This window comes from Hypomesus transpacificus, unplaced genomic scaffold (genome assembly GCF_021917145.1).
Source record: "Hypomesus transpacificus isolate Combined female unplaced genomic scaffold, fHypTra1 scaffold_133, whole genome shotgun sequence".
NCBI classification, from domain to species: domain Eukaryota; kingdom Metazoa; phylum Chordata; class Actinopteri; order Osmeriformes; family Osmeridae; genus Hypomesus; species Hypomesus transpacificus.
The window spans coordinates 205,909-217,985 of record NW_025813709.1 but is presented as its reverse complement, the minus strand read 5'-3'; the positions used below and the strand labels follow the sequence as shown (position 1 = coordinate 217,985).

Sequence of the window (12,077 nt, the reverse complement as noted above, 5' to 3'; positions counted from 1 at the left end):
GTGCTTTGGTCTGATTTAGTTTGACCCTGGTCTGGTCTGGTCTGGTCTGGGTCTGGTCCTGGTCTGGTCTGGTCTGGTCTGGGTCCTGGTCCTGGTCCTGGTCCTGGTCCTGGTCCTGGTCCTGGTCCTGGTCCTGGTCCTGGCCCTGGTCCTGGTCGGGGTCTGGGTCTGGGTCTGGGTCTGGTCTGTCTTCTACAACAAGCCTGCTCATTGTCCAGTTGTCTACTTGGCTGTTACACACAACGTTCAATTAAGCTTTGTAAAAGTTTTTTTGTTCTTTTAATTTGATCATAAAACAACAATTGCAAACAAAAGCAGTCACAACTCGTTCAGTGTTAAACTGTACTGTGGGGGATAATTTGGTGTAGTTAATTACAGGCAAATCATTCGTACAACAGGGCTGAATAGGTCAGCAGATTTGCCTAGGCTGTCTCTCTCTACACACACGGAGACACACACACACACACCGTTGGTTTCCCTGCCAACAAGTTCTGCCCAAAAAAATCCCTATTGATGACATCATCTCCTCTGGATCTTACAACAATTCCAAGGATGTTCCTCGCGGAGCCTAATGAGTCTTCTCCCTCTCCTTCATGGAAAAACACACTCAAGGGCTGAACATGTTAAAACACACCTACAGTCAACACACCTCACCACACCAACATGTGAGCGAGAGGCTGAATATGATGCAATGTTCCCCAGCCAGGTGAGGAGAGAGACAGGATGAAGCCATGTGGCGGAGCACAGTCCAACTCCACAAGTACAGAATGTTCATGAAATAAGGTACATGATTTCTAAATGAAGAAATCTTTGTGCAACTAAAAACTAGATTAGATTTTCTAACACCCCAGTAGGAACACTGCTGGAGTACTTGGCAGACCCTGTAATACATGAGTGGAAGAGGAAAGCAGGAAAATGTCCACAATGGTAAACGGTAAACACGATCTATCATGGAGAGAAGATGCCCAACAGCACCTTTAAACTTGTTCCTCATGCGGGGAAACTGGGAGGTCAATCTGACAAGATGGCTGCCAGACAAGACCAGTGGAAGAACGAGCATGTCTGCGGATCTGGTCCTTTACGACCAGCGCTGGGGAGACGATTAGGACACTTTCATCTATCAGCCAAGAACACCTCTCCCCTGAGCCCCCCCCTCTCTTCTTCAACATGCCATCTTCTCTGCTACACTCTCCCCACGTCTCCCCACATCTCCACGGCTTCTAGGTTGTTTGTCGTGTGTCCGACAGGTGAAGCCGAATCATTTCCATTAGATTTACTTGCTTTTTTTTTCTTCTTCTATTTACTAGAAATTGAGGTATCTCTAGTCTTCCGGGGCTTGTGTATTTCACACAGACCGGGCAACGTGCAGTTGCTTCTACTTGTTTACTGTGTTTAGGAGCGATCAGCAGGCCCTTTCAGGACCTAAACCTTATACACATCTTCACAGGACAGGTTCAAAGGAAACCCTCATCTAAATGGACACCTCATCTCTCTTACCCCAGGGTTCCTAGGTTTCATAAACACATCCAACGTCATCTCAAGACATCCTCTTTAAACAACGTCTAGCATATACAAACTGTACACATACCAGAATACCTGTGTAGAGTATAGTTGAGCAAGAGTGGCTCCAAAGTACTAAGAAGATGAAGGTATATATATATATATATATATATAGTTATATAAAATGAAAAGTTGAAGGTGGAAGTCACAGCAAATCAAATGTGTGTTTATAAACATTTGAAAAAGTGACGTATCGCTCCAGTGAGATATCCCCCCGTCAACTGTGTCACAGATGAGGGGGTCACGCCAGGGTCAGACTGGGGTCAGGCCAGGGTCAGACTGGGGTCACGCCAGGGTCACACTGACCCAGTGGGGACTGGAGTGACTCTGGTGGTTTTAGATGAAGTGTGTCATCAGGTAGCTTATACTGGGCAGGGAGCGTAAACAACGTTTCTAGGATTGACGAGTTCCATGGATCCAATCAGATCCCAGGGAGGGACCTGGTCACATGGTTCCAGGAGAGGCCCCTCCCCCTGGAAGAGCTGATATCCAGCTGGACCAATGGGAGGCCAGGAAGAATATGGTCGACCCCCTAGACCCCTCCCTAGGATACATGTTCAGGAAGGGGAGGAGTCTAGACCCTTCCTTTCCTGAAAGGAGTGTTCAGGAAGGGGAGGAGTCTATAGAAGGAGTGTTCAGGAAGGGGAGGAGTCTATAGAAGGAGTGTTCAGGTGTTTAAGATGTAGTGGGGGGGGGGGGGGGGTCTGTGGCGTGGCATGAGCATTGGAACTCCAGAATCCTGTATGAGTGATCACTTCCTGTGTGAGTGATCACTTCCTGTGTGAGTGATCACTTCCTGTGTGAGTGATCTCAGTTCCTGGTTGAATTGTCAGTTTCTGGTTTTGGAGTGGTCACTTCCTGGCGGAAGTGTGGTGACTTCCGGGTCATGGGGTCAGATGAAAGTGGAGTCCATGGTGCTGCTGTCGTGGGTGGTGCGGGCACGAGCCTCAAACAGCTGCTTGATCAGAGCGGACTTCTCCTGCTCCAGCTGGGTGATCCTCTCACTCTTATCTGTCACCTCCTGCACAGGAGAGCAGAGGAGGAGGTCAGGAGGTCAGAAAGCAGTCAGGATATCACCGGGAGACTGTAAGTGAGGGGGGGGTCTGGGTGAGTGAGGGGGGTCTGGGTGAGGGGGGGGGGGGGTCTGGGTGGTGAGGGGGGGGGGGTCTGGGTGAGGGGGGGGGGGGGGTCTGGGTACCTGGGTGAGAAGGCGGTTCTGGTCCTTCAGTCTCTGGATGGCTTGAGGGAGGGCGGGGGCTGTTGGCTGAGCACTGCTGGAGAGACCTGCAGTGTGGGAGCAGGAGGAGGGGAACGACTGTGGGGGGGGGGGGGGGGAAGAGAGATTACAGAATCATTATTTGCATTATTATAACACAACAGTTTTTGGTTATGCTGTGCCTGGAGGTAAACCCCAGTGCACAGGAAACATGCAGTGTCTGTCTCCAGCATGACTGTGCTCACGAGTCACACTGAAGCATTCATTCACCAATCGGAAGTGCATAGTGAGTTGATGGAATTCAAATGGACCTTCCCTACTCCTTGGTGATGTAGGCTGACTAATGGATGTTTGTGGGGAAACCAGGACAGACAGTCTTGGGTTGTACCTCAGTTTTGTTTTCACCAGTTCACAGCTACAGGTCATCAACACTCACCATTCCAGAACAGGAAATGAGGTCATTAAGGCAGCGGTTGACTTCCTGAAGCTTAGGAATCAGAACATTCATGCGGCTTTGATTGGATTCTGTGAACAAATCCTGATAAGAAAAAGGAATAGAAAATAAATCCATAACAACATTGTACTGAGCCCTGCTGCTGAGTTAAATGATCACTGGAAACCCTGCAGTTCTAGAACCCTGCAGTTCTAGAACCCTGCAGTTCTAGAACCCTGCAGTTCTAGAACCCTGCAGTTCTAGAACCCTGCAGTTCTAGAACCCTGCAGTTCTAGAACCCTGCTGTTCTAGAACCCTGCTGTCCTACAACCCTGCAGTTCTAGAACCCTGCAGTTCTAGAACCCTGCAGTTCTAGAACCCTGCAGTTCTAGAACCCTGCTGTCCTACAACCCTGCTGTCCTACAACCCTGCAGTTGTAGAAGGTTCCCTGGGTGTTGCTTGTGGTCTCACCGTGCAGGCGCTGCCCTGGCCCACCAGCCTCTGCCTCTCCGCCAGGTGCTGGATCTGGCTCTGGTACCAGTCCCTGGCCTGGTCCAGCACCTCCAGACCTGCCAGCAGGGAGTCCTTCTCCTGCTCCTGCTCCTTCATCCTCTTCAGCTGCACCACAAGCAGGACGGTTAGGGTACACACACACACACACAGGCCTGTCTGCACACACACACACAGGCTCAGCTACACACACACACCCACACAGTTTCTCTCTCTCTGTCCACACTCACAGTCTCTCTGTACAAACTGTCTATCTGACACAAACACACATATCCTACATTCATGTTGTCTGTTTCATGTCTGTATTGTTTGGTCCTCAGCTACGTACAACACATCTTTTCACACAGCATCTGTGGCAGTCCCCTTTTGTCCCCAGAGACAATGTCCCCTCCCCTCCCTCCCTCTCTTTCCACTCCTCCTCCTGCCCTCCCTTTCTCCTCCTGCTCTCTCTCTCCCTCCCCTCCTCCCCCCTCTGTTTGGAGGAGTGTCCAGGCCTGTTGTCATGGTGACCTCAGGGAGGAGCAGGGTAAACCGCAGGCCTCTGCTACCCTGCGATGTTCTGCTGACCAGGCTGTCCCCACGGCAACCATGCTGTCCCCACGGCGCTCCGCTACGGCAACGCCATCGACAACAGGCAGCGTTCCTGGCCTCCAGCCACCTGGTCTGGTACAACAAACCCCCTCTCCCTCTCCTTCTCTCCTCTCCCACCCTCCCTCTCCTTTCTAGCCCTACCTCCCTTCCTTCCTCTCCCTCTCCATTTGGGGCCTGTGCGTGCTTCTACAGCGCAGCAGAGAATCAGCTAAACTTGTGTCTGTGCTGATGGTGTGTGTGAGCTGGGGAGGGCTGGAGCTGACCTCTCCCATCCCTCCCCCCCTCCCCCCCCTCTCCCCCTCTCCCCAGTGCATGCTAAACACCCCCCCTTCACCAGCTCCACAATGGGTGGAGAGGGAAAAAGAGAGAGTGAAAGAGAACGGGAGAGAACACACATTGAGAGGGAGAGAGGGAGGGGTGAACGAGAATGAGAGAGAACAGAGAGAGAGGGAGAGAGGGGGGGGGTGAAAGAGAATGAGAGAGAACAGAGAGAGAGGGAGAGAGGGGGAGACTGGGATAATGCCTGACCCATAGTCAGACTGGCTGTTAGAGTGGAAGTGGTCCCACAGGAAGATCCACTTTTACAAAACAGTAATGGGGGGCACAGAACAGGGAAACTAAATCATACAACAGTGATGAAGGTAACAAGAGTGTGGAACAAACGAGGGGTGAGGGGGGGGGGGCGGTGAGGGGGGTGTGGCATCATAGCTGGGTGTGAAGGCCTCCAACCCCCCCGCTCCTCTCTCTGGCCAGGCACCCGAGAACAAAACCATGATGGGACACAAGCAGCCTGTTTATCAGTTCATCAATAACACAAACACACAAGCAGCCCTCTCAGTTCATCAATACCACAAACACATGCCCTAACAAGGCCTCAGGACACATCCACTGATAACTAGCACACTACAGCACCCCAGTTAGCACACTACAGCACCCCAGTTAGCACACTACAGCACCCCAGCTAGCACACTACAGCACCCCAGCTAGCACACTACAGCACCCCAGCTAGCACACTACAGCACCCCAGCTAGCACACTACAGCACCCCAGCTAGCACACTACAGCACCCCAGCTAGAGATATGAGATCTAACTGGCACAGACCAAAAACAGAATCAGAACATAACACAAAACCGTCCAAATATTCCACCTTGCATCGTAAAGTCTCTGGTCTCTTCCCCTGTCCCCACAGTTAAACAGGGACCCAAACAGACCCATCAAGCAGAAGGTAAACACAATGTTAACCCCTCACAGACCAGTCCAGGACACTGTCTCACCAATCGCCCATCTGACAACAGTCCAAAAGAATCTTTTGTCCCAACTCACCCAGAGGAAAAACTGGAGTGCCTTGCTGCTGTACAGACTGCTGCTGAGAGGGACGAAGACAGTGGTGTAGGCTGCCCACACTGCAGACCAGGCTGGGCCGGGCCGGTCAGGCGAGCCCCCTGCTTCCAGGCCCACACCCCTGGGCCCGACCCGGCTCAACACCATGAGGACTAGAGGCCCGGGGGAGGTGGGAGGAAGGGGGGAGGGAGGGGGAGGGAGGCTGGTCCCTCTACTGGTTCAGACGGAGAGAGGGAGTGGGAGGAAATAGTGTGAAGGAGAGAGAGAGCTAGAGAGAGAAAGCTGGAGAGAGAGAGAGAAAGCTGGAGAGAGATGGGGGGAGGAAGTTAGCAGGCTCACAGGAAAATTAGAAATGTGAGGCTGGGGGAGAGAGAGGGAGTTAGAGGGGGTTGGACCAGGGAAGCACAGAGAGAGACGGGGGCGGAGGAGGGGAGGGAGGGAGGGGGGGAGGGGGCTTGAATGGGGAGTAGAGAATGTTGGATGCTGGCCAGTTGAAAAAGAGACTGAGCGAATAGAAAGAGAGATAATAGAGAGAGAGCTAGACCTTTCTAGTTTGAAGTTGTTCTTATCTATGACTGAAAACCCTCCTTTACTACGCTTGCATATACAATTCCTCCACTAAAGATGGTGTCAAAGTGGACCTTTACGCAAACATCACAAAGTCATATGTGTGTGTGTGTGTGTGAGGGTGTGTGTGTGTGTGTACCAGTCCATAGTCGACTCCGTTGGAGATGGTGTGACGTCTCGGCTCGTCCCGGCTCCGCCCATGTCGTCTGGAGCCGGTGAATCCTGTTGCTGATTCGCTCTGAGATCTTGGCAGCCCCGCCTCCGCTACACCTAAACCAATGAGAGAAGAGGATGCAGTGATCAGAGCACAGATCCCTTCCTGATTTCCGGCCTCTCTTGCGTGAGTCTTGCTGGAGGTGTAGTTCAAGTTAGGGTGAGGTTCAGGTTAGGGTGAGGTTCAGGTTAGGGGTTAGGGTGAGGTTCAGGTTAGGGTGAGGTTCAGGTTAGGGGTTAGGGTGAGGTTCAGGTTAGGGTGAGGTTCAGGTTAGGGTCTGTTCACCCCTCCCCTCCTCTTCTCTGCTCTCCTTTCACTGTATATATTTTTTTTTTAATATTTTTTATTCAAACATGTTTTTGAAAAAAGGGGTGACAAAATGTTTGCATCATTGATGAGTACTACTGTACTCTTCTCTCCTCTGCTTTACTCTGTTTTAGGCTTCTCTGTTTTCCTCTCTCCTCTTTAAAAAGTAATTTTCACCAAAAAGTTAAATAAAACAAGTCAGAAGCCCTCTCCTTCCCCATGGTAACACCCAGTAGCAGTAACAACACCAACCACAGGAGGGAGCTAGTCTCTAAACGGACCTCAAACAAAAACAGCCTGATTATATGGAGCTGTGGTCTAGGTCCTTGGCTCCATGCCAGGCTGTTCTACTGGGGGGTTATAGTTCTCCTGTCTGCAGGTGAGGTCATGGTGCCTTCAGCACTAACGGCAGAAGAAGAATGTCTTTGTGTGGGTGAGCTCACCGTGAAGACATGACACAATGACAGGGCGGGGGGGAGAGGGGACAGGAAGGTGACTAAGAGACAGAAAGAGATTGTGTGTGTTTGTGTATGTGTCTTAGTGTGTCTATGCATACCTGTGTTCCGGCACAGGCAGAAGCCTAACCCTGAGGCACGTTCCTCTCACCTCACAGGCAGAAGCCTAACCCTGAGGCACGTTCCTCTCACCTCACAGCAACAGTCAGATCTGCACGCTGTGACAGGTCCTCACTCCCGTCACACACACACACACACACACACTCGTCACCTGTCATACACACACCTGCTCTGTCCCACACTAAACACACCCTCCCCCCCCCCCTCCCCTCCCTTCAGTAGCAGGACTATTAGAACTACAGACATCTCCTCCCCCTCACCTGCCTCCCTACCTCAGAGGAACATGCCACCACCACGCTTCTGGTCACGTGACCTGGACCCACTGTCACTGCTCTCGTGCTGTCATGTGCACACACACACACACACTCGCTCGCAGGCACAAGCCCACATACACCAACAGGCCCACACAAACCCACTGTTTTGAAAGAGGTCAATTATTCAATTAGACACCCTTGGTTGGAGCTGAGTAATTTAGCAGCAAGCCCCATCAGGCTCTGATGTCATGACCAGCCTATCAGGACTCTGATGTCATGACTGGCCTATCAGGACTCTGATGTCATGACCGGCCCATCAGGGCTGTGATGTCATGACTGGCCCATCAGGGCTCTGATGTCATGACCGGCCTATCAGGGCTCTGATGTCATGACCAGCCTATCAGGACTCTCATGTCATGACCAGCCTATCAGGGCTCTGATGTCATGACCAGCCTATCAGGACTCATGTCATGACCAGCCTATCAGGGCTCTGATGTCATGACCAGCCTATCAGGACTCTCATGTCATGACCAGCCTATCAGGGCTCTGATGTCATGACCGGCCCATCAGGGCTGTGATGTCATGACCGGCCCATCAGGGTTCTGATGTCATGACCGGCCCATCAGGGCTCTGATGTCATGACCGGCTGGTCACTGTTAGCCTCACCATTAGTACCGTCTCTGGTGAGTCTGGGGGGGGGGGGGGGGGGGGTGACAGATGCTACTTTCATGTAGCATGTGGTCCCCAGCTTCCCCCCCGGGAGGGAGGGAGGGCTTCTCACCTGGGCAGAGAGCGCTAGGAACACACACATGTTGTTGGCCTCTTCAACAAGGCCAAGGGTCCACACTGACTTTAATGACTTCCTGCTCAACACATTTCATTTTGCACTGCTTTACAAAACTGTATCTTGTAGATTTGTATTTTTTTGTAATATTTGTATGTTTTGTATTTTGTAAATTATGGTAACTTATATTGTATGTTATTTTTATTCTAACTCCATTTAGTATTGCTAGTTTATGTACCCTTAGTCTAGATAGTCCACATATTTAAATTTAAGGTTCCTATATGTTTTAACTGTATGCACCTTTCTGCCAAAGCAAATTCCGTGCCTGTGCAAACTTTCATGGCGAATAAATCCCATTCTGATTCTGTTGTGTTTGAATGTGTGAGTCTGTTTGTGTATCTGTGTGTGAGCATGTTTCTGTGCGTGTACAGTGTTTTCGATGTTTGTTTGTCTGCGTGTGGTGTGTGTATATGTGTTTGTGACGTGTGCTCGGACAGCAGCTCGTGTTGACCCGCCTGTAACCCAGCTGATCTGATTACCGGAGATGTGAGCTCCACCGTCGTAACAGAACACTCTTGTTTTAACTACCGCCTGATAACGAACTGAAAAAAACACCGAATTAAGTCAGCCCCCTTCTCACATCCACTCGTCCGCGAGGTTAGTAGGTCAGTCCTGAATATCGATGACTGTCACATACATTTGGTCATATTAGAGAACCGCGTTCCAAATGTGAAATAAAATTCCCTCACATGAATACAGGCCCTGTTTTGATAGATCTGATAAGACGGCGAACGCGCTCACGAGTGAAGATCAACTTACATGGTTTTTGGAGCTGTGGAGCCTCGAGCGCGAGGGACTCTATGGAGCGGACACTGCACTGCTGCGCGTGTGCCTGTTTCCCAACACAAACCGACTCCGTTCGGTATATCCCGCTTTCAGGCACGATGGGAGTCCGTTCTAAACTTCTACCGGTTCTCTCAAAACCCACATTGTTGTATCGCGTGGGACCACCTGTGGGGTATCCGGTCCCGCCGTCCTCGTGTCTGGACCGGCTCTGAAGAGACGTTGCGCGGTGCTGTATATTGATCCCGTTGCTTGGACCAAGTGGACGAACTTTGTTTTCGGTCCGTGTCGCTACGCTGCACGATGAGAGAGGCGCTGGTTTCTGCGGCGGTACCAGATGCTGTTTAGGATGTGGATGCGCCTGTTGCGGGAGCACAGCAGCCTGGGCCTTCACGTGGCGGTTGTCCGGGTTGAGCATCGAGTACCTGAGCCCCGCCACGAAGCGCTCAAACGTCAGGCAACCGTGAGGTGGTGTAACCCGCCTCAAGCACTCCAGGACCCCGCCGGGCAAGTCCCGCGTGTCCGCTCCCTGCCATCGGCTCTCAATCTCTGAGATGTGCACAAAGCCTCTTTTCCCATCGTCCAGTATGTCAAACAGTGTCCGCAAACTGTGTAGAAACGCTTTGGGCAAACCGTCCGTGGAGTATTCCGTGTCCTTAGGTTGCATCGTACCGGTGTTCCTTTTGCCGTGTTGGACTTCTCTCCGTGTGCAAATCCTACTGTAAATTGTCGATGGTCCGTTTAATTTGCTGCTTTGGTCCGTCACTGTCAAAGCCATGAAGTTATCAGTCGCTTTCCGTGAAAGGTAACAAGTAACGCTAGACTCCGGCACCACAAACCGCGTCAAGATAGACCGTGTCCTTGATAAATCCCATAAACAACAACTCAGAATTACTGATAATATGAGTATATGATTTACTTCAGTGTGACAAACCTATCGTATAAAGTATTTTCTTCCGTTGTCAGGTTTCCCTCCCCGAAACTCTTGCTCTCTCCCCAACTCCTCCGTCCAGCAGCACAATAACCTGGAGACGTTCAACAGGAGCGCCCTTCACACGCCTGCGCAGCCATGTTCAGCGACGCTGCCATTGGTCACGGTGGGAAGTGCGGCGCGCTCATTGGTAGGACCTGGCGAGAGGCTGAAGTTTGAGTTTTGCGCTTTTGTTATTCATGAAGCAGCGGACGTTATTCCCCCCAGGATCCTTCCCCGCCTTCAGGAAAAATTATAAGAATGTTTGGGATAGCTGCGGGTTCACTTGTAGCTCAATCACTCATCACACTTTCACAGGGTCGGCTAAATGGAATTCTATGCCCCCTCAAAAAATAATTTTGTTAAAGTATAAATAAGAAATACTGGCATTGGTTATAAATTACACATCAAGATGGCTATACTTTTCTGCAGAATATGCAGGTCTGCTCTTATTTTGACTCTCACACATGCTTTGTAAAAGCGTGCCCCCCTTGTGAAAAAAAATCCACCCATTTGATTCGTTCTGGAGCCGAGTCTGCACGTTCACATATTCATTTAGCAAACGCTTTTACCCAAAACGACGATCATGAAATAACAATGTTGACATTTTGTCATTCTGTCTTCATTTCTAGTTTTAAAAAACATGGGAGCAGCTGCACATCTTATCTGATTTTATATCGGTAGTAGAATATTTATCCTAAAATCCTGTCACTGAGTCTATGTGGGTGGATTTCCTCCCCGTTACACCGTCACGAATAACTCAGCATTTAGCTGGCTAACGTTAACGTCGCTTCAGGGGTTTCTCAGTCAAACCGCCGTTACCTAACGCTCTGTCATGAAGCGCCACATACAAACGCGTTTATGAACCCTGTGCCCTTGTATCAACCTTGCATAACAAGTGCCATCCTGTAGCCCCTCCCTTTGTGAAAACAATTAACACACAGCACCAGTCATTAGTGAAAACAGCGTTCAAACACAGCCCGAGGACTAGCTGCTATTGATCGCCACTGTAAAGAAGCCAGCTGCATTAAACACACAGGCCTTTCTGGTCTTTCAGAGTGAGAGACAGAGGGAGAGAGAGAGAAAGAGAGAGTGGGAGATAGAGGGGAAGTGATAGAGAGAAAGAGAGAGTGAGAGAAAGAGAGAGTGAGATAGAGGGAAGTGAGAGCATGGTTCAGTGTGGGCAGGTCTCACCAATCGTTGGCTTGATGGACAATTGAGTCCTCAATCCTTGATTTGCCTCCCTCCCTCTTTCCTCTCCGCTGTCTATCCCTGTCACGCACACCCACACGTACACACACACACACACGTACACACACAGCAGCACAGATCCATAGTGAGGCGAGCCAGGCCATGCGTGTGCTGAGTGACTGATCCTCTGGCTTGTTTATCTAAGTTATTACAACCATACGCTGCTCATTGCTCCCACAACCCAGCCCCCGGCAATACACACACACACGTACACGTACACACACATGCTCACACACACACACACACACGTACACAGATACACACACTCCACAATCTCTTCCCTCCCTGTCTCCTACTCTGTCTCTCCCTTCAGCAATATCACTGCACGTGACAAACGATTGGAGAGCTGGGTCATGCAGTCTACTGAGGAGAAGACCCTCAAGCACTCAGATCTTCAACGCTCTCACAGTAATCTGAACGGCTCTTCAGTGGGTGAGAGAGAGAGAGATAGTGTGTGTGTGTGTGAGGGAGAGAGGAAGTGTGTATGACAGTGAGACAGAGAGAGGGGTGAGAGACATAGAGAGTATGTGAGGGAGAGAGAGAGAGAAGGTGCAGAACTAAGATTGAGAGAGAAGGGTGGGGGTGTGGGGGTAAGCAGGGGGGGGGGGGGGGGGGGGAGAGAGATGATTTAGAGCTAGAAAAAATATTGAGTTTGGTTTGAC

General features: G+C 50.7%; 1 protein-coding gene across 2 annotated transcripts; it reads right to left on the bottom strand.

Annotated features, from left to right (window-relative positions):
• Positions 1-177: 177 nt before the first annotated feature.
• On the bottom strand, positions 178-10,240 carry sapcd2 (suppressor APC domain containing 2). Of its 2 annotated transcripts, XM_047051027.1 has the most exons (7): positions 10,129-10,236; positions 9,171-9,959; positions 6,358-6,488; positions 3,681-3,827; positions 3,213-3,314; positions 2,759-2,875; positions 178-2,581 (listed from the first exon to the last, which is right to left on the bottom strand). In XM_047051027.1, exons 2-7 carry the CDS (start codon positions 9,859-9,861, stop codon positions 2,453-2,455), a joined length of 1,317 nt encoding a protein of 438 aa, XP_046906983.1. In that variant the 5' UTR covers positions 9,862-9,959; positions 10,129-10,236; the 3' UTR covers positions 178-2,452. The 2 variants fall into 2 exon arrangements, with proteins under 2 accessions (XP_046906983.1, XP_046906982.1); XM_047051026.1 differs by having other exon boundaries at positions 9,171-10,240.
• Between the last annotated feature and the right edge of the window lie 1,837 nt (positions 10,241-12,077).

Bases quoted from the DNA above. Each gene is read 5' to 3' on its own strand.
- sapcd2 (XM_047051026.1), bottom strand. From the start codon at position 9,972: ATGGCTTTGACAGTGACGGACCAAAGCAGCAAATTAAACGGACCATCG. The intron at 6,489-9,170 runs GTAAGTTGATCT...TCATTGGTTTAG, and splicing joins TCCACAGCTCCAAAAACCAT to GTGTAGCGGAGGCGGGGCTG. The intron at 2,582-2,758 runs GTACCCAGACCC...TCTCCTGTGCAG, and splicing joins AGAACCGCCTTCTCACCCAG to GAGGTGACAGATAAGAGTGA.